This window comes from Eremomyces bilateralis (assembly GCF_010015585.1).
Source record: "Eremomyces bilateralis CBS 781.70 unplaced genomic scaffold P152scaffold_6, whole genome shotgun sequence".
NCBI classification, from domain to species: domain Eukaryota; kingdom Fungi; phylum Ascomycota; class Dothideomycetes; order Eremomycetales; family Eremomycetaceae; genus Eremomyces; species Eremomyces bilateralis.
Window position 1 is genome coordinate 31,079 of NW_022985072.1, and position 20,144 is coordinate 51,222.

General features: G+C 50.3%; 6 protein-coding genes across 6 annotated transcripts; 1 reads left to right on the plus strand and 5 right to left on the minus strand.

The window, feature by feature from the left end:
- Positions 1-241: 241 nt before the first annotated feature.
- On the plus strand, positions 242-2,518 carry P152DRAFT_394445 (Phosphodiest-domain-containing protein; the record flags this gene model as incomplete). The annotated part of the gene is made up of 3 exons (XM_033676256.1): positions 242-644; positions 697-1,971; positions 2,025-2,518. 3 exons carry the CDS (start codon positions 242-244, stop codon positions 2,516-2,518), a joined length of 2,172 nt encoding a protein of 723 aa, XP_033535211.1.
- Positions 2,519-4,792: 2,274 nt separating this feature from the next.
- P152DRAFT_480831 (uncharacterized protein) lies at positions 4,793-7,561 on the minus strand (the record flags this gene model as incomplete). The annotated part of the gene is made up of 6 exons (XM_033681778.1): positions 4,793-5,372; positions 5,420-5,496; positions 5,550-6,240; positions 6,289-6,509; positions 6,678-7,152; positions 7,201-7,561. The coding sequence occupies 6 exons, from the start codon at positions 7,559-7,561 to the stop codon at positions 4,960-4,962; spliced, it is 2,238 nt and encodes a 745-aa protein (XP_033535212.1). The 3' UTR covers positions 4,793-4,959.
- A 186-nt stretch (positions 7,562-7,747) lies between these two features.
- P152DRAFT_456964 (uncharacterized protein) lies at positions 7,748-9,655 on the minus strand. Its single transcript, XM_033679127.1, has 3 exons — positions 9,471-9,655; positions 8,784-9,419; positions 7,748-8,708 (listed from the first exon to the last, which is right to left on the minus strand). Exons 1-3 carry the CDS (start codon positions 9,564-9,566, stop codon positions 8,010-8,012), a joined length of 1,431 nt encoding a protein of 476 aa, XP_033535213.1. The 5' UTR covers positions 9,567-9,655; the 3' UTR covers positions 7,748-8,009.
- A 168-nt stretch (positions 9,656-9,823) lies between these two features.
- On the minus strand, positions 9,824-11,060 carry P152DRAFT_456965 (Co-chaperone Hsc20). The gene has a single exon (XM_033679128.1). The coding sequence runs from the start codon at positions 10,678-10,680 to the stop codon at positions 9,892-9,894; it is 789 nt and encodes a 262-aa protein (XP_033535214.1). The 5' UTR covers positions 10,681-11,060; the 3' UTR covers positions 9,824-9,891.
- Positions 11,061-11,677: 617 nt separating this feature from the next.
- P152DRAFT_456967 (uncharacterized protein) lies at positions 11,678-16,053 on the minus strand. Its single transcript, XM_033679129.1, has 4 exons — positions 15,505-16,053; positions 15,235-15,387; positions 14,157-14,243; positions 11,678-14,017 (listed from the first exon to the last, which is right to left on the minus strand). The coding sequence occupies exons 1-4, from the start codon at positions 15,561-15,563 to the stop codon at positions 12,001-12,003; spliced, it is 2,316 nt and encodes a 771-aa protein (XP_033535215.1). The 5' UTR covers positions 15,564-16,053; the 3' UTR covers positions 11,678-12,000.
- A 1,923-nt stretch (positions 16,054-17,976) lies between these two features.
- On the minus strand, positions 17,977-20,142 carry P152DRAFT_394268 (exonuclease; the record flags this gene model as incomplete). The annotated part of the gene is made up of 1 exon (XM_033676244.1): positions 17,977-20,142. One exon carries the CDS (start codon positions 20,140-20,142, stop codon positions 17,977-17,979), a length of 2,166 nt encoding a protein of 721 aa, XP_033535216.1.
- Positions 20,143-20,144: the final 2 nt, after the last annotated feature.

Genomic DNA, 20,144 nt, shown 5'->3' on the forward strand with positions numbered 1-20,144 from the left:
AGGTGGGCCTGGCGTTGTTGGTATTTTATGCCTCAGGCACAAAGGCCGAAATTCTCCGGCTCAGTCATCAAGGATTACGTCGATCTATCTCGGAGAGTGTTACATCCATCTTCCGTTATTAGCGCATGTCTTGTTCCAGACGCGTTCTCATCGTGTGAGGCACCTGTCAAGACTTTCTGGAGAACAATAAAATGTTATTTATGGAGATGTAGAGCAAATACCTCTGCTCCAGCCTTTCATCATGGCCATCGACGCCGAGAAGTCAACGAAGTATGGTCGCCTGAATAGTGACGATGTCGATTCCGATTCCGAACGACGTGCTCCCTCCCTGGGCAGCAGAGCTTCAGGAGAGCTGCACGACGATGATCGGGTGTTACTCCAGGAGGAAGACGAGCAGCAGGAGCTGCTATTGAGGAAAGAAACCTCGGGGATTCAAAGACTCCTTCGTGGTCGTGAGGATGGGAACAGCGCGGTCGAGATCGGGAAGAGGGAGAGGAGGAGGCTCGCAAGAGAAGCACGACAAAGTCAGAACAGGAGAAGCCGAGGGCAAGATAATGGGCTGATGTATGAAATGGAAGAAGGTGGTCCTGGTTCCGACTTTGCCTCATCTCGAAGCTCGTCGGAGTCGGATTTGAGAAAGCTGAGTTCATATCGGGGAGCTGAGAAGGTACCTAAAGCCATCTTTCGACGATTTAGGCTTCGCTAACAGTAACTGGACGAAACGTCTCTCATTAATTAAACGTATTGCACTCTATCTTTCGATCATAGCCCTCTTCCTCGTCCTACTCTTTGCCGCATACAAGGCAACGCAAGCCTCGAAACCTCGCTCTCCCCTTGCAACACTATCCAACGGAACGTCGCTGTTCGCACCTACCACTATCATCGTATCACTGGATGGATTCCGTGCCGATTTCCTCCAAAGAGGCCTTACTCCAACCCTGAACGCTTTTGTCCGCGAGGGAATCTCGCCGCTGTACATGACAGCAAGCTTCCCTAGCGTAACATTTCCGAACCATTTTACTTTGGTTACTGGACTCTATCCCGAAACCCATGGGATAGTAGGAAATACATTCTGGGATCCCGATCTGCAAGATAGCTTCTATTACACTGACAAAGAAGCGATGGACCCGAAATGGTGGAATGGAGAGCCAATCTGGGTCACAGCGGAGAAACAGAGCGTGAGAAGCGCGATCCACATGTGGCCGGGCTCAGAAGCCCACATCGGTGGCATCGAGCCGACTTTTGTTGACAAGTATAATGGTTCTGAAATCCTTTCGAAGAAGGTCGACAGAGTTCTCGAGCTGCTTGATTTACCTGGACTGGAATCATCCGATCATCCGCAACCAAGGCCACAGCTTATTGCTGCATATATACCTGTCGTAGATTCGGCTGGACACAAATATGGGCCGAATAGCACTGATATCCGGCAGACGATCCAAAACGTGGATAACATGCTAGCAGGCCTATTCAATGGTTTGGAAGAGCGCAATCTAACAGACATTGTTAACGTCGTCGTTGTTTCCGATCATGGTATGGCTACCACGTCGACGCAGCGACTTATGCAGTTGGAAGATCTGGTGGATGTCTCTCGGATCGAACACATCGATGGCTGGCCCCTAATTGGTCTTCGCCCGAAAGACCCTGCGGATCTTGAGGACCTTTACAACCAAATCAAGGCAAAGGCGGAGACGAATCCTCATATTGAAGTATATCTCCGAGATCGTGATATGCCTGAGCGGTATCACTTCCGAAATAACGATCGTATTGCGCCGCTCTGGATTGTTCCGGAAGCTGGGTGGGCAATCGTTAAGAATGATGAATTCAACGTAGCTGAGGGGCTGATAAACGGCGATGTTTACCATCCTCTTGGATTACATGGATATGACCCCGAGCACCCCTTGATGCGGGCGATATTTGTTGCGCGAGGTCCGGCGTTCCCGCATAAACCTGATAGCAGAGTGGAAGTCTTCCGTAAGTTGAACACCCTTGCCTTCTCCATTCCGATCCTAACGGGGTGTCTCTAGAAAACACCGAAGTGTATAATATCATCTGCGAGTCGATTGGTATCGTCCCGAGTCCAAACAATGGCACTTTACACCTTCCCCTAAAACCGATTGGCCTACATTCGGATGAGGGTGCTCCGACACTAGACCCACCGAATGACCCGCCGCCTTCAGAGCCCGTGCCCCCAAAGCCCGCGTCTCCAGAACCTGTGCCCCCAAAGCCCGCATCTCCAAAGCCCGCGTCTCCAAAGCCCGCGTCTCCAGAGCCCGCGTCTCCAGAGCCTGTGCCTCCAGAGCCTCAGCCAGACGTGGTGGCCTCTTCTACAAACGTCGCTACACCCCCCGCAGACGATTTGCTCCCCACTTCGACGACTAGCCCCGGCTCTGAGGATGCAACTAATGATCCTTCCCAGGAAACACCAGAAGAGCAGGTGAAAGGTTGGATTGATTGGGTGCACGGCAAACTGGACGAATTTAAATCCTTTGTCAATGGCGTTCTCGGCGGGTCGGGCTAAGCTTCATGTACGCCTGGAATGTGGAGCAGCCCGGGGATGCATCGAAGTCCGGATCTGGCAGCAATGCTACTCCTCGACGTTTTGAAGTTGTATCATGGCTGCTCTGATGCTCTTTTGTACTTGTAGGGCTCGTGGGCAGTTCGTAAACGGCCCACATTGGATGTCTGAGACCGCTGCACGGATGATTGGAGTCTTGGATGCTTTTTGCCTCGGGCCTGGAAATGTGTGGATTTGGCTAGAATCATAAAATATACCCAATTGCTGACGCTTGATAGGTGGTGTATGATTTATTTAGAGAAACTCAGAGTAGTATCTCATTCTCTTTCGAACATGATTACATGAATAGGGTGTCTACCCAATATCCATGGCATAGATCTAATCCCCTGAACACGTAACCAAAGCCCAAGCATAAATGCGTTTCTTTGTTGTATGAATTCCATTGTTGAACTTCCACCATAAGTACCTCCGCTTCCGGGACTAAAATAATGGGAAATATATATCGCAGCTCTCGTTACATTCTTTCTCTTTGTTGGGCCTTCTCTAACAGTAGATGTCGATAACCTGTAGCTGTCGGCATTTCTTGATTCTTCAATGCGTTCACTTTGAATCTGAATCTGTTCGTCGGTCCGAATCTTCAGTCAACTTGGCTTTTTGTTGTTTAGTGTCCTGAATTTATCACAGCAGAAGTCAAAATCTACAATTTCCTCTTCGAGCTTTCGTACACTTCTTATTCGTCAAGCGTCACAATTCGCTAGTCGACAATGGAGTCATCAGTGGTGGGCGTATTAGGCCTAACATCCTCTGGTTCCATACCTCCAGCAAACCAAGAGCAGTACCAGCGGAGGCTGGAGGAGTTGGCAGCAGGCAACAGGTCTGGCTCTGATGCCTAGGAGATCCTGGAATCGGGAAATTACGGAGCCTTAGCCTTCGGCATAGAATTTGAGACAATCTTTGCTTTTAGTGAGAGCGATCTCCGAACGGTCTTGCCAGCTCGCCATGCGATAGTGAAATCCCTGCCTGAGGACGCGGAAAGGTATCTATGGAAGGAGGGATACACGAATATTCCTTATCCCAGCTGGGCGATCTCCGGTATAGATGAAGAGGACGGATATTCTGCAGGTGTCGAAGACTGGGTTGAACTAGAGGGCGGGCGCATTCGATCATACACGGTGGAGCCTCTGGAATTGGCGGCCCGGAAAGTGAATGAGATTGCTAAATTGCCTATAGCGGCCCATGTACACTTTGATACCAACGACAGGAAGGCGGTGATATTCGACTATTGGAATATCTCCACTGAACTAACCGTACAGGCACTCACAAAACAAGAACTGAAAGCGACGGTGCTCAAGGACAAACCGGGCGAGCAGGCGCAGAACTGGGATTCCTGGGCTGTGGAATACATTTCTCCCAAGATTCGCGGTAACGAGTTCCATACGCATGCACTCGAAAATGACCTGTACCCACTTCTGGACTCTATCAATGGAACAGCGACCTCCAGGTTTGCTACAATAACGACAGGAGAGACCGGTCTACTGACGGGCAGACAAACTACATTTCATTCCGCTGGAGACTTCTGGAGGAGATTTTCGAGGAGATAGATCGGACGACGAATGCGACTGGGCTGAGACGGCTCTTATGCGGCAACGATGAACTGGACCACGAAAAGGACATGTTGGTTAGTTTCGCCAATCAAATCCTAGAAGGAAACTATTACGGAGGACAAACGATAGAGTTCAGATAGCATGAGGCGCTACCGAGCCCAACTGGCATTTGTCACTGGGTAGAATTTTGTCTTGCATTGGGCAAATATGCCGCCTTCTGTACTCAACGAGCCGGAGGTTTCCCAGTTCGAAATTGGGGAAATCGCATTTATATCTTTGATCTGTTCGATGCCATAGGGCTCTCCGATGCTGCTCGCAAGCATTTTATGGAACGAATGGACAAGTTTTGTGACCCTCGGTACGCAAAGAGTCCGTATTGGAATCGACCGTATTGGGCATTTAGCGCGCCAATTCCAGCATCGAAACGAAGAAGGCTGAATGCTAGTAGGTAGTTAGAGTACTTTGGATAATGAATAGAGGAATAATTTGTGTACAAAATACGGCTATGGGTATAAATTCCGGAGTATGGTGTACCAACTGTGGAAATATCAACATGGGCTACCCAATTTAGGTATTCAACTTTATATGCCTCCCTCACTTCTCTCCACTTATCAAGTAGACGGGTTACCGCGTTCCTCAATGGGCAACATTACATTTTTCTATACAAATCTCCCCTCGCCTTCACGCATTCCTTGAGCTAAAATGTGCCCCGACGATCAACATGTTGCCATCTTGTATGTGAGCTCTTGTTGAATAAACAAACCAGTCTGACTGCATATGGGGAGAAGCTTGGGATCGAGTGTCGGTCCCCCCTACTTTTCTAGCCACCGGACTTCGACATCAACTCCACGGATCATTTGGCGCCGTCATATCCTGGGCTACAAAACCACCATCTCCCCCCTCTGGCTCGGGAACGAAAACACCATAGTTGGACTTTGTCTTCTCAGATTTGGAAGTCCCCTTCTTGCTTTTCTTCGAGCCTTTCCTTTTCTTCGAGTTTTTCTCCTCCTTCTTCTTCTCCTTCTTCCCCCTTTTCTTTTCCTTCGCCTTCTTGGGCTTCTTGGAATTTTTTTCCTCAGCAGATTCTTCCGAGCTGCTGGACGAGCTGCTGGACGAGCTGCCACTCTCCGAATCCTCGAGTCGCAGTCGTAGGATCTCCGCACGAAGCTCTGCTTGCGTCATCTCTTCGAGCCGTTTGCTGTAATCATCGTCGTCTTCTTCGAGAGGATGGTCCAGGATATCTTCCAAAGCATCTACTCATGTCAATGGTGAGCAGCAAATACGGTCGCTCCAACCTTACCCCTGGTGCGATAGAAGAAACGGAAAACGGCAAATGGCCTGTCGAGAGTATCGATTTGTGTTGGTGCTTGACAACTTCTGTAAGTTGTCAGTAACGCGCCAACATAAATACTAAGGCACGGTCGTCTTACGAATGCCAATATTTGAACCCCTTCCCTGCCCTCATCAGGAACTTAATCTGATGCTTTCCAGCGTATTTTTCCGGGATGCGAGGCACGTCCTCTTTCTTAGCGACGTAGACTCCCCCGTTGGCTTCGTCATCAGAGGAAAGAGCTTCTGGATCCGGAGGAAGGCTGAACGCCCATTTCTTCCAGTAGTCCTGCACAAATGGCTCATGACGTGGTCCACCGGTACGGGTGGATTTGCTACCGTCGTTGTTGGAATTCCCACTGCCGGTATCCTCGCTGTCGCTACTTGCATTGCTGGCGCTGCTGGTGCTGCTGTTACTGCTACTTGTGCTGCTGTCGTTGGTGCTGCTAGTCTTCGAATTGGGCTCATTAGCAGAGCTTGCCTCTTCGGTTGGCCATGCGACGAATCCATCATTGGTTGGTAGATTTTGACCATCGTTGTTGCTCTCGTTGTCCTCGTTATTGTCGTTGTCGTAATTCTCAAAACCATTGTTGAAATTGTTGTCACCGTTGTCGTCCTGATTTGTCTGGTGTTCACCATAAGTCTGATTCTGCGTGTCTTGCTGCTGATTTTTAGCAGGCTCGACGATAGAGCCAGCTTGGGCGGAGTTGTTTTCGTTGGTGTCATCCTTAGGAGGCCTTTTCCCGCCACACTTACGACAATGATGGTAATGGTCGGTGTCTTGGTCATGTCCTGGTATGTTTAGTATTAAAAACTAACAATAAATCGGAGCGAGCTTACTCTCACGACGTGCTGACACTGAATATCGAGGCCGTCCGTCATAATTATGATTCATGTGGTGGTGGGTCCGGTGACGATCGGTGGGAGCGTTGACGTAGTGAGGGCCGCTGTAAGTAGTGTCGGAGGTCGAGAACATAGATGGACTGCGGTATCGCCTTGTATCCTCGCGAGGACCGTGCCAGTGCCGCTCTCGCCCGATGTGGTCTTCCCGATGAGCCGACCTGCCATATCGATGATCATCACGCCAAGTTAGACCATTCTCCCTAGAAGGGTAGCGATGAGTCGACCTCTCATGCCGATGATCATCACGCCAAGTTGAATCATGCTCCCTAGAAGGGTAGCGAAGATTTTGAAATCCACGCGAGGCATCTGATCGGCTGTCACCATACCATGGCTGTAGAGGAGGAGGATATGCGGGATCGTAGGGATAGTACTGAGGCGTCGGCTGATAGGCACCTGGTATTTGGTAGTATCCATATGAGTCTGGTTGCAAATTGTAAGGGACTTCGTATGTGCGACGCCGGTTTGCGGGAACTCTCTCGTCGACGCTCGGACAGTCACAGTCATCCTCATCGTGATTGCCGTCTAGTCCAAAGGCTGTCGCCCTGCCATAGTCGAGCCCGTCATTTGCGCCGTCAAAGAACCCGGGGATGGAGAACCCAGGTGCTCCTTGACAGATGCTGGATTCAGTGAATCTTCTTGACCTGGATTCCACAAGCACGGCCTCCTTGCGTCTCGGACTATCATTCAACGCTCTATGCCATTCTTCGGCTCCTGAATGGCTTCCACATCGGAGCACAACGACCTCAATAGTGCCGAGGCCACTAAGTTTGGACTCGCTCCGGTCAGACTTACTACCTTTGGCTAGAAGAGTGTTAAGGACAGTCGCAAAACTTGACTTAGAGAACATACTTTTGTGGACCTCTTCGAACTTGAAGGCTCGCTGCAAGAACCTATTTGGTTCGATTGGAATCTCCTTTCCACGGATTACCATTGAAACCTTGGAGTCAAGCACAGCATCTTTGTGGTTAGGAGGCAAAAGATACTGTGAGACTCTGTTTGTCTGGTATTCGCCGTCGATATAGACGAATGCGTGTAAGCCAGGGCCAATATATCCGAGTGTTTCGAGGCGGATGCAGAAGCCTGCAGGCTCATTTGGGATCTCAAGATATGATTGAACGACGCCATCGTAGTACCTCACATCGTGCTCGCGGAATTTGGTGGTAGCCCGGGCTTTCTCGACCCAGCACTTCAGATTTTGAAGTGTGGGCATATCGCCGGTCTCGTACGCTGAATGCTGGTGATTATAAGCAAAGGTCAATGATGTGGTGAGAAAGTGGGAGGATTGAGAATTTGAAAGTGAATGCGACTTAAGATGCAGGATGGAGAAGAGTCTTGTGAAAATTAGAAACTAGAGAGACATGAGCAATGCTGACACAGAGATGCTTTGTTTTGATTCACCTGGTTGTAGGCACGTCGATTGTTGTCTCCAGAAGCAATACTTTACTTGGGAACACATGAGTCTTATGGACCAGTCCCGCATGTGATGGATGTGGCAACTAAGCTACAAGCGTGAAGAGGCAGCTGATGTGATTCAAGCCCAGTGTCCTGAACTTCAGGCTTGAACACAAACTCTGGAATAATGGAACAATATCAAAATGGGTATAAGCTACCTGGACAAGGTATCTCGAAGGCAGACATCTATCCAAAGCCATCTTTGGCTACAACTCCTCTTTGTATGTCTCCTCGCTGCCTTCCTGCTCCTCCTCCTCTTTGAGCGGCTCGGAATCTCTCTCATTTCCATTCTGCCCTTCACTTTGGCTTTCCTTATCTTTCTTCGCTCCAGTCTTCTTCTTCGGCTTGATCTCCGCACGGTATTCCAATCCCCGCCGCACCTCGTAAAGATCAATCTTCCACTCATGATCACGAGCGGCTCGCTCGATCCCCGCCTTCATAATTTCGAGCTCATCGGTGTTTGTGATCTTCAACTTCTTCAGTTCGGCTGGGGTTAGGTTGACTCCCTTGCTTGAAGCCACAGTCGTTATAAATGTCGCCGTTCCGCCGCCGAGGATCTCGCCCTTTTCTAGGACTTTCCCCTCCATCCCAACCCATTTCTTCGCACCGATCTCTACCCCGCCAGCGATGGGATACTTGGGCGGTGCTTGTTCCAGTGCTGTTTGTAGATCCACCAGACTTTGAGACGCTTGCTGCTGGGCTTCCTGCTGCATAGCCTCAAACTCCTTTAGCTCTTCTTCGGGGAGAACAGCTCGACAAGTGATCGGATTAGGCTTTTCTTTTTTCGGAGGAAGGAAGGCTATATCGTTGCAGAGGCGGGGGGTTTTGATGACCATGAGATAAGAGCACGTGGCAACCTCTTTGATAAGGCCGATTTGATCCGCTGCTTGAGGTGAGCAATGGAACTAGAGTAGCAGAGTCAGTACCGTAGATCTGAATGGGACAGATTATATGCGAGCTCTTGGAAGCTTATGACGAACCTGGACTTCTATCCGCCTCTCTCGCCCGGTCAAATCGCACTGGGTTCCCCCCCCCAGCTTCTGCACCAAATATCTTTTCTCGCCTCTGGTTTCAAGCTTCGCCAGCCCAGTCTCTTCACTCTGCCGGCGTGAGGTAGTGTACCCCTTTCCATCACTTGGCTCAGGAAAAACACCCAAGACATAGCTGTCCACGGACGAGTCCTCGATGGGCGGATACGCCGGGCCGCCCCTTTCTGTGGAAAGTGGATGGAACTGCTTCACGCCATCATTGAAGCAGAATGAGTATGACCACCATCCTGAGACGAAATAGATACACTGCCCTTCCATCTCCTTCACGAGCTCCCATCCGCGAGCAGTCGCCCGAACAAGCTCACTGCTCTGCTCTTCCGGCGAGTGTTCCTCCTTTGTAGTATTCGGAGGATTGACCACAGGAATGCTGCAGAGGTACTCGATTCCGCGGAGGTTCATAAGCTCATAGTCACGGATTTCCGGCTCTTTCCGCGACTCCGCTGTGTCCTGCAGATTCGCTGACTGTGAATGTTCGGGGAGGTATGACGTGGAGGGAGTGAGTCCGGATCGTGTAAGACTCTTTGGGTCGTCGGCAGCAATAACGTCGTCCGAAAACACGATCTCATACTAGGAGAATTAGCATAACGCGTCCGGCACGGATTGAGAGTTGTCGCGTACTTGGGGATACGATAGCAGGTCATCCAGCACGTTGAATGCATGCGAGCTGGCATCGGCCAGTCGCAACAAGGCGACGAAAGCCCATATGTTCCTCATGAGCGCATTGTTTGCCGCAGATATATGTCGCTTCTGCAGTTTGCAGATGTCGGATAAACTCCAATAACTGTACCAGAAGTGTATGTTGTTTATTGAAGGTGACAGCTGTTCGTTGATGTCAGCGGGGTGGAAATCATGCAGGGGTTCCGCTCAGGCTTCCCGCTCCACCCCCTGATGCACTTCCCATGCCCAAGCGGAGAGCATTCCAGCGCCGGAATGGGAAATCGATATCAGAAGACAATTAAATGGACAAATAGCCAAATTTATGGAGTGGATTGGGAAGCTATTATTACATTATCAGTCATAAAATGGGGGCTCCTGGTGCTTAATGCTGCAACACCACCGGCTTCCCCTTCTCCCAATTATCCAAGCTCTCCCTGATATTCATCCAAAACCGCAATTTCACCGTCTCCTTCTTCGCCTCATCCAAATTATCCTTTGCAAACAGCTCCTCCAAGGTCCTCACACAGTCCTCCACCCGTTTCTCATTCACCTCCCGCAGCTTCCACACGACGTCCTCGGTCTCCGCTTCTTCCACCTCCTCCCTAGCCTCCAGCACCTCCATCAGCAATTCCTGATCATTCTCATCCAACTTGGAGCTCTCATCCTCATGCGATGTGATACCCCGCAGCCGCAACAAATACTGCGCCCGCGCGAGGGGTTCTCGCAGCGTTTTGTACGCCTCGTTGATATACGACGATGCCGCTTCCGCCTCCCTCTTGCGCGCTGGAGGCGCGAGATCCGGGTGTGCGATCGACTGTAGACGGAGAAACTCCGCGCGAAGTGCGCGGACGTCGATGAGGAAGGGACCGGCGGGTGGCGGGCCGGCGGAGAGGGTCTGAGGGAAGAGCTCGTAGTATGTAGACGGCCTGTTGGGTTTGGACTGGGGGATTGGCCGTTCGGTGGCTCTGTGAGCTTTCGGGGGTTCGCTAGAAAGCCGGGTGGTGGTAGACAACAGTCTGTAGCGCTGCGGATTGCGAGGGCCGCGGCGACATGCAGAGCATGCAATACGCGAAGGGGGCGAATGTGTTGGCTTGTAGGACCTCGAGGAAATAATGTCGACGGATACGAGATGTCGTAGGGTTCGTAGAGTTTCCGATAATACAATCCGCATCGTGACTTTCTGCTTTAATGACTTTGCTTGTGATAATAACGGGCGTTATTAAGTTTGAAGACCCAGGAACAATGCAGCGCACAGGCAACTTGGCCAAATTGCTATAGTCCACAACGACGCTACCTAGATCGCTTAAGACGGGAAAATGGAAAATCTTGCAAATATTCACATATAGTGACTGGTCGAATAGATTGCGATTGATGATGAATGGAGCAGAAGTCCTGGCGGACAATTAGTGGCCGACAGATATCGTTCTTCATGAACCCTGGTCGAGTCTCAACCCGGGACAACATCACGGGAAGTTTCCCTGGTTCTCGGAGTGTGAATCACTTCTCAGGGTTCCGATGTATTCGATCCTATGCGATATTCTTTAATCTATGTCCATCATGCAATAGAATTTGATATTATCTATAGGTTGATCATATACGATAGTACGAGTAAACGAGATGGACTTTGAGCACGTTGACTCACTGACTGCACCAGCTATATCAGCCATCGGGATCAATTGCTCCCTTCAGCAATGGATTAAAGTGCTGATCCACTGGCGTCGGAACCCGTAGGAAGCCCTAATCCCTTTAAGAGGGGGTTCCGGTTTCCAATCTCTTAAACGAATTTAGCCTTCCTCTAGTCCGCCTCCGATTCACTATATAACGGTACGAATTACGATGTACGATCGCATCCAATATCACAACATCTTCAGGTTCCGTTTCGAGCATGTACCCCGGACTTGGCAGGTTAGTCAGGTTATGCATTGCAGGTGGTCCGAGCATTCATTAAACTCGAACAAGATAGTTGTGCAGCTTCCTGAGTAGAACGACTGTTAGCCGCTAACTTAGGGCTTGGTTAATTAGGATACTAAATGGAGCAGTCCGAATCAACCGAGGAAGCCCTACTATTCTACAATTAGGGCATCGATGTATTTCGAGGTCCCAATCAAGCCGGGCTCCCCGGCATGGTTTTCACAGGCTCGAAATTCGGTAGTTTACTGTATTAGGATCGGACGTTGTATGAATATGCTTCGAACGCAATTTCTGTTTCGAGGCGCCTCGTAGCCCGAGTTTCGAGACATGATGGGGCGACGGGCGGTGGCACGAAGGAGTAATGGTGACCCAACTTATGAGACAAGGTCCATAGATTGGTAATGCTACCTAGGGACCTGTTCGCGGTCGACTATATGCTCTTCGGTGGTTGTGTAATTCCGAAACAGGTTTCCTAGAACCTTTACCACCTTAGTTATGATTGACTAGATGGTTCGAATCTCCATGATCATAGCTAGTGAAAACCATATCCGAAACTCCATTGCGACGCTTGAAATGGGTATCACTGCTTTGCCTCGGCCTCAGGACCAGCTGGAGGCTTCTCTGCTCCAGTACCATCGCCAGTCGTCTCCCCAGATTCACCCTCTGTTGCCACTCCATGTTCTGTACTCGGCTGCCCGACAGATGCGCCCCTATCCGTCTCCCCTGATTCACTCTGCGTTGCAATTCCGTGTTCTGTAGTCGGCCGCGCAAAAGTTGCGCCCGTATCCGTCCCAGTAGATGGTGCAGTGCTAACAGGAGATTCAAGCTCCTTCCTCACCGAACTCACTCTCTCATTCTCGCGCTCTACACCTCGTGAGAAGATCTGCCTCATAACATCCTCATGTCGCGATCCTTCATCCGTGCTCTCTCGCTCGTCCCGCACCTCAGCGCTCCCTTCGGCGTCCGGGGTATTCGCGCCAATGCTCTGAACCGGCTGCTGAGGGCTGTCCACACCCCCTTCTTGAGGGCTGCCTCGATGCGGAAGGGAGGTGCCGAGTTCCGCCATGCGTTCCTGTTCCTTCCGTGCGTGCACCTTCCGTAGATTTGCCGCGCTGCTCTGGCTTCGCATGTCCGGCCTCCCGTCTTTGCGGATGAGAATGCCCTCGGAGTTTCGCGACGGCTTGGTGCGTGTCTTCTTGGTATGCGCGTACGGATCCATGATGGTAGTCGTCATCGTTGGTGCCGGCATCGGTCGGCCAAGGCCACCACCAGTAGTTCCGGCCAGTGCTCCGCCAGAGCCTCGCCGCATGACACCAGATCCGCGGCGCTGTTGGTAGTACGCGTCCGAGGGATCGTACGCTCCTGATACCCGACCCTGATCACGCTCCCACTCAGTAGACTCCGCACCTTCCACGCTAGGGTATTTGCGTGGCCTTCCTGGGCCACGAGGTGTTTCCCTGCCTCTTTGGGACACATAGTGATCCGCTCGCCAGTGTTCTTCCGCTTGATCTTGATTGATTCCGTATCCTGAATTCGTTTTCTCGGGGAAAGATGATGAACGACGTAACGAGTAGTCATCAGCATCCATGCGTTGATGCTGCGATGGATAGCTCTCTCGCGGTCCTAGAGGCGCAAGTTTGAGACGTTTCGGCGACCCGACGGGCGTGTGGTTGGTCGCGTACGCATCAGTTCCATTCACCAACGGTCGCTTCGTCCCTGGGTTGACCGTCGCCCATCCGCTTGGTTGAGGGCCAGATTTCTCATGAGGAAGACTGTGATGAGGATATGTCGGTCTTGTTTCGGCAAGACTCGCCAGAGGCCCAGCACTCCCTGGCAATGGTGGTAAAACAGACGACTCTCTTTGCGACGAACCTGAAGGAGTCACTGGACCAGCCGTGTTTTCCTCGAGTCGTTTGGTTTTTCGTTTGAGGACTTCCATCTGCAACTTTATCCCGTCGATTTCGTTCGTTTTAGCAGCGATATTGGCTAGGGTTTGGGAAAAGAGTTCTAGATCGGAGTCATCAACACCAGCGCGAGATTCTTTTCTTCCGGTCGCCCCAGGTCGACGCAGATCCTCGACGAGCCTGAAGAGTGAGCGAATATCATGCTGAATGCCACCCACTGCGGACTCCACTCGTTTCAACTCCCGACTCTGTAATTCGAGAGTCGCGCGATTGTAGTTGACCTGGGTCTGAATGCGATCAATCGCGTCCATTTTGACCTGGAACTGTGATGGGTAGCTAGTGCCATTGGTCGCTGGCATTTGCATAGACTGTGCGTGAGGTGACAATTGAACTGATTTGGACTGTAGAAGTGGTGGAAGAGACCCTGGATGATCCCCAGAGAGCTGCCGTTGTATCGGCGGGAGAGTAGTTGACGCCGACATGTCTGTTACGGCAGGAGGATGAAAACTGGGCTCGGTGGGAACAGTGGACTTCGAGCTCGCAGGAGTTTCGATATGGTTCGTCGCTGTGGTTCGCGTTGCACCTAAGGACGGTCTCGACTTTGCAGCATATTCCACCACATCAGGTTGCACTTCCTTGCCTGTGTCTTCGTTTCGGAATATGATTGACTTATGCTTGAAAATCTCGCATCCTCTGATGGTCGAAGAAGTGGTGTTAGCGGGTTGCACAACGTCGACCACGCAATAAAAGTGTTATACTTTAGGGAATTAACGAACCCGCAGAATGTACCATTTCCGAAGGACGAATACATATGAGAGTAAGGAGTACTTACAGAAGATGTTCTGTTTCTATTGGAGTCTGCAATATCCGAATCGCTATCCTCTCGCCGCAATGTCTGCATGGGAGTGGGAGGACCTCACTGTGTGGACCCGAAAGAGGTAGGGTTAGCCATATGCTGCAGAAATGTCCACGAATATAAAGCAGAAATGGAGAGTCATGGGAATCAGGCTAGCTATCAGGCGTTGGTCATGTAAAATAATAATAGAGCATTTCGTAAACCAAATCGCAGGTGGGTGGGTCGGGCTATTATTTGAATGTCCATGTCCAAGGACGATCAAGTATCAACAAGGAAAAAGTGAAAGGGAAAGTGGAACGCGACAGCCAATGACAAGCATGGGAATTTAAGTATTGGATAGGCGAGTTTAAGTTGCGTATAGCTCTTCAGCGAAGTGCTGATTAGTGGAGCTCTCAAAATTTTAAATGGACTAGCGCAAGGCCCAGATGGTGAAAACGGAGCAGAATAAGGAAAGAGAAGGTCAGGCAGGGTATGAAGAGTGTCAGCCGTCAAGGAGGAACGGCAAAACCGCAAAAAGGAGAACTGGCTTGCAATGAGGCGCGAGAAGGCGTTGATAGTAGTAATGAAGAGGGCAAAGAGTGTTATCACCCCAGCAGTTAAACTCTTTGTTGGATGCGCGCATTGGCAGATGAGACACTTGGAATAGCAAAAGTACTGATGTGGTGAGAATTTCTATGACTGCAATTCAGGTCCAGTCCAATACGCCGTGCTCCAGGGGTGTCAGAGTGAGGTGACTTTGCTCGCCTCGCCAAAAAGAAGCCAATAGACCATTCTATCAATTTAGGCTGTGAAGTTGCGTCGGGGGTCTGCATCCAATAACGAGGATTTGGAAATGAAATCAGAGCCAGGTCGTATCATGTCCGCAAAATCGGGGATGGTCCGAAACCTGGCGCATCGGTTTGGCCAGTGGAGTCAAATATGTCGAATCTCTCGTATCGCGCTTCAAATAAACGAGGTGATGGGCGTAGTTGATGTAGCAAAAAGCTCTTATGCAAAACTGCATAACTCGGCATGGCTAGGGACAACAAATTGAAGGAAATGATTGCAAACTTACCAGCCTCGAAGGTCACTTTTGGAAGATGCTTGCAATGGGATTTTCTTTTCCACCAGACCCGGAACCTCGTAGCTAGCTGGAAGTGAAGGGAGGAAATAAGAACCGGTGATCTGCTGCCAACTGTCATAGAAGTTGCCAAAGTGAGTGCCGCATCTATATTTTCGAATGAGGTAAGTAAGTACTCCTTGTTGCGGATTGGAGTGCATAGAACGCGTCGTAGATGCGAAATATCAGATTTCCAATTGAGGCAGTATGGAAGTTTGTACTCACTTTCCACAGATCGCCTTGGTGGATCTTGATTGCGAGGAAGTAAATTCAACGTCCTCCATAACTTCATGACACGCCCAAGGGGGACTATATGCGGCAACGGAGAGGGTGTGCACTATCTGTCCACGCGTTAGAGCCGACGGATGAAGCCAGACTGGAAGCGGTAACGGAGTGCCTCAGTCGTGCTCGTCTCGGCCGGGCAGGAAATAAGGCTCAATGAGGTATTAACGCAGATTGGAAAAGGTTTCGGTTTTCATACTCCGGATGCGAACAAGGGATGTATCGACACTGGTCGCTGATGGGGTGAGTTTGATAAACTCAATAAACGTCTGTTGGGTTGAAAATAAGATAGGGAATGGAGAATAGGTGTTAGGGCAAAGTACGAAAGTGAGCCGACGATCCTGGATTAGGGCGGATTAGCAAGCCAGGCTACAGGAACTGGGAAGGATTAGGTGGACTGTGGAGTCTGTGGAGATGTGTCACAGTGTCACTCATGTGTGATGTGTGAGATCTAGGAACCAAAGCGACGACCTGGAGCCCGGGCGACAGCGATGCTTCCTGTTACTTAGGTACACACTCGGCTTGTATTCTATCACTAACGAAGGTACCTAGGTTTTGGAAAATTGATTTTTTTTTATAGCCTACATGAAAGGCGCTGACATTCGCTACTGGGTGTGGAATGTGAATTGTATTACTCAATTACTGGCGGCAGTGATCGGCGGCAAGTAAATTTAAGCGACGGAGTGGAGCCCCTACAGCCTACAGGATGATAATTGATAATGAAATGATAGTTAAGCTAAGCTGAGAAGGAGCACGAATAATCCCCAAAACAGAGATAGCTGTGGCTTCCAATATGTTCGTATAGCGACGGATAGTCAACAGGAAATTCCTCTTCCGTCCAGCAGCCAGACAGCTATCGCCAACCCCTGATCATGATTTGCGCTGAGTACCCAGTCTCAACTAATACTCACTCTCCCAAATCTGGAGTATTCTGCCGTCCTGTTCAGACATCCGGTTGTTCGTCGTCTACACATCCTTTGGGTTGCAGGGACCAGCTGTCAAGGGCAAACCCGTAGTAGGGCCTTGCCGATGGAATCCCCTGCCGTCCTCCCATGGCCCCGGTGCCCCGGGAACTGCGTCGCCGCCGTCGCGCCAAAGTGCCAAGGGGCACTGTAAAACAATCTCATGCTCCCTCAGATAAAGTCCAATAAGCCCTGGCAAGTAGATGTCCCATAATTTATACTCGTATAAGATTAAACGAATCCGAGTACGGCGCTACTGCCTCTTGCTACTGTGTGATCTCGCGCAATCCGATGCAATACTAGCACCTCCTATCCTTAAACCCTATCACTAAGACTCTAATAGGGAATCGACAAGACCCTCACTAGTCGCTATGCTATTTCATGTAATTGCTGCCGAACGCTAAGTCCATTAGATGCAGAGCAGTAGCTTTCTAGGTAAGCCTGAAATCCTGCACCCTTGACTCTTGAGGGAATGTTGGTAGAAACAAGGACTCAAGCAATTAAATCTCGACGCTATCACATGTAGTGCCGGCAACAGTGCCAATAGTGGCTGGTTCAAGTGCAATCATGAGTTTGAAGCGAATCCTGTTCGTTCTCGCTCTTTATTACTTACGGTATTTATGACGATTGACGACCCATGTCCATAGAGCTAGTCATCACAAAAGGAGGGTAACTTCGGCTGGCTCCGAGATGCCCCACTGCCTATCGTCACTTGTGCACCTCTCTCCGGGAGGCGAGTCCCGCTTCATTGGCCTTCTGTTCTATCTTCGTATATGGGTTTCGTAGTATGGCGCGTTCATCTTCACATTGATAAGGCTATATTGACTGGCTATTGCATAATTGCATTGCATTTTTAGCGTCTTCAAACACATGCATTGAGCTGATCTTGGAGGCACTATCGAGCCAATGAGCTTGTCCAGTTGTGCCTAGGCATCGGCTTCTGCTAAACTCGGAATTGAGCCAGGGGCAAGGAGAGCCAGGGACTGCGTAACTCCAGGGCCCAAGTACTTCATGTCTGGAGCCTGGATAACCTCCATCTATCGTTAGTTGGAGGTTATGTATTTATCCATGCTTGTCTATATGCAAGCTGGGAATACTGCTAAAAGGAAGGAAATCTCCGATGCTTAGCAAATGAAACCCTAGAGAGATGACGCCGGGAATTGTGTATATTGGGGAGTTCATACAATCAATTAGACCAAGACTATCTTCGGGGGGATGAAAAGACCAGGGTTTCATAATGATGCTGGCAGCAACCCCATTGTGGTGGAGACAGATGTACCAGCACCATTGCCGATATTCATCCCGATTCCCGTAATCTTCGGATGTCAAGCTTGGTTGAAATGGGCTCACCTTACAGCCATCAAAGCACTGCGGGCGACTGGATCAACATAAGACGCCAATTTACAGACCGCCGACTCGTGAAACCGATCGCATAGATCTCCAATGATAGCCTCTATTTCACCACCATGAAGCCAATGCCATTTCGCGCTGTCCGGGATGCCGCTTTCAAGGCTTGGTCTTCGGTATCTGTCCACTTGACGCTCAATTGATCCCACTTCTTAACCTGGTACTCGCGCTTGAAGGTTTGATGAAGACCTTGCATTCGTACCAGATCCCGAGGATCGCCTGTTCCGCTGTATACGATGAACGCCGTGCAGGCCGGCAACGACTCGTAGATCTTGGTGATGTTTGCAACCGTTCTGCCGACGGCCTTTGCGAGGCTGCCTGGGTCGAGGTTGATCGGACGCGACGCGTCTGCGGCTCCATCCTCCTCGCTTTTTGAACCGGAGGTTTGATATTCTTTGAGAGCCTCACGCCGAAACTTCTCCATCTCTAGTGACCGTCCTTCATTCCACCAACCCCGTACTGCTTCCAGCTCTTTGAATCGCGCCCATACGAAGTCGAGACCTCCTATCGGAATACCGTTATCCTCAGAGGGTTTGGAAACAGCTCTTTGCACACCAGCTACCACCTCTTCATCTGTGCCGCAACCGATACTCAGCTCCGCTGCGTTGCCATGTCCTTTTCGAGGATTGCCCCAATCCACAACTGCGCCTTTTCGGAACTCCTCCACCGTTGGGTTTGCTCGATGGTTCGCCGGCCGAGGTGAGCGCCCGAGGCGCGCAAAGATTGCCTCTGAGCTCACCTCACTCGTTCCCCATTGCGGCCCTTTCTCGCATTTCTGTCGAGCAAGTTCAAGTGCCGCGCAGGCGTCTTCGATACTATCATGGCCGGTAACGCCATGTTGTTTCTGTATCTCCTTCCCAAGATATTTTGAAGCTAGGAACTTGAGTGCATTCTTTAGCGGAGGACCTCGCGAATGGGGATAGGTGATGGTCGTGTCAACAATGAACGGATGTGTCATCTTCAGAGCTGTTAGATCGGCATTTAATGAATGTCCGACGAGTATGGTGCGAGGAGTGATTAGGGAAATGAGTCGCTTCTGAACATCTTCTAGCCTTGTCGTGACAGAATCGAGCTTCTCTTTGGTCATGCCAGAATAGGGAGTCAAATAGTTGGTGATGGGGTTGTTCGGCTTCACGAGCTCATCCATCACGACCTTGGAGTGCCAATCGACCACACTAACTCGTGTAAGCTCAAACTGATCTTGCCCGGTCATGCACATCTCGCAATCAATTGCTAGGATTTCGTGTCCAGCCGCCATGCTGCCTGATTCATATTCGTCTTCGGGGACAGTTGCCTCCTCTAGGGAGTTCACGTTCGTGTCGACCCACCCATCTGCAGACGATGTCTTCGATTTTTCGCGCCGTTGCTTGAGATCCTCCTTTTCCTGCTCAGTCTGAAGCATCGCCGGATGAATAACAAAGTCATTTTCAATAAGCTGGTCAAGAGAACCAATGAAAGCGGTAATGGGAGTGCGTTTGGGTTGGAAAGAGGCTGACGCCCGAGGAGGTTTAGGCCCTTTGAGTTTCTTATCTTCCTGCGACTTTGGAATATGAGCCGTGAGAACAGCCTGCAAAGGGGAGAACACTCTAGAGTATTTGTCGTCTCCGGGAGCTTTAACCGGCCAAATATGAGGGAATATATCCGCTAGTGGTTGAAGGACTGAAGGGAGGATTTCCTTCTCAAGCTTGACAGGATAATATTCATCTGGGCTAATGAATTTACGCGTCCTTGTGCAGGTAGGGGCGCCATTATCGGAACTTGGATTTGATGCTTGTTGACCCTGCACTTCTGAGGTACCAACAGTATCTGCTGGACCATTATCGGATGGCGGTTCCAAATCGATGGTCCCATGAAACATTCCAGCTTCAAGTCCTGGAACCATGAGTACAACAACTTTCTTGACCGCAGTACGATTCTTGACGGATATCCATTGCGGAGCGATGCCATCAGCAAGAAGGTAAAGAATCAAACTTTGCAAATTGCTGACAGAGACTTGAGACTGGAGTCGAGAGTTTGGAGAATGCACGAATTCCGGATAGGACCTGTCATGTTTAGGCTTCTTTGAGCGGTGCTGAACAACCTGCCAACCGTCTTCGTCGGGCTTGGAATCGGCATTTTGCGATTCAGGTTTGTCGGTGGAGCCGTTGATATTCGCCAGCGTCTCTCCAATGCCGAATCCATTCTCCGACGAGTACTTTCGCTTCTTCCCCATGG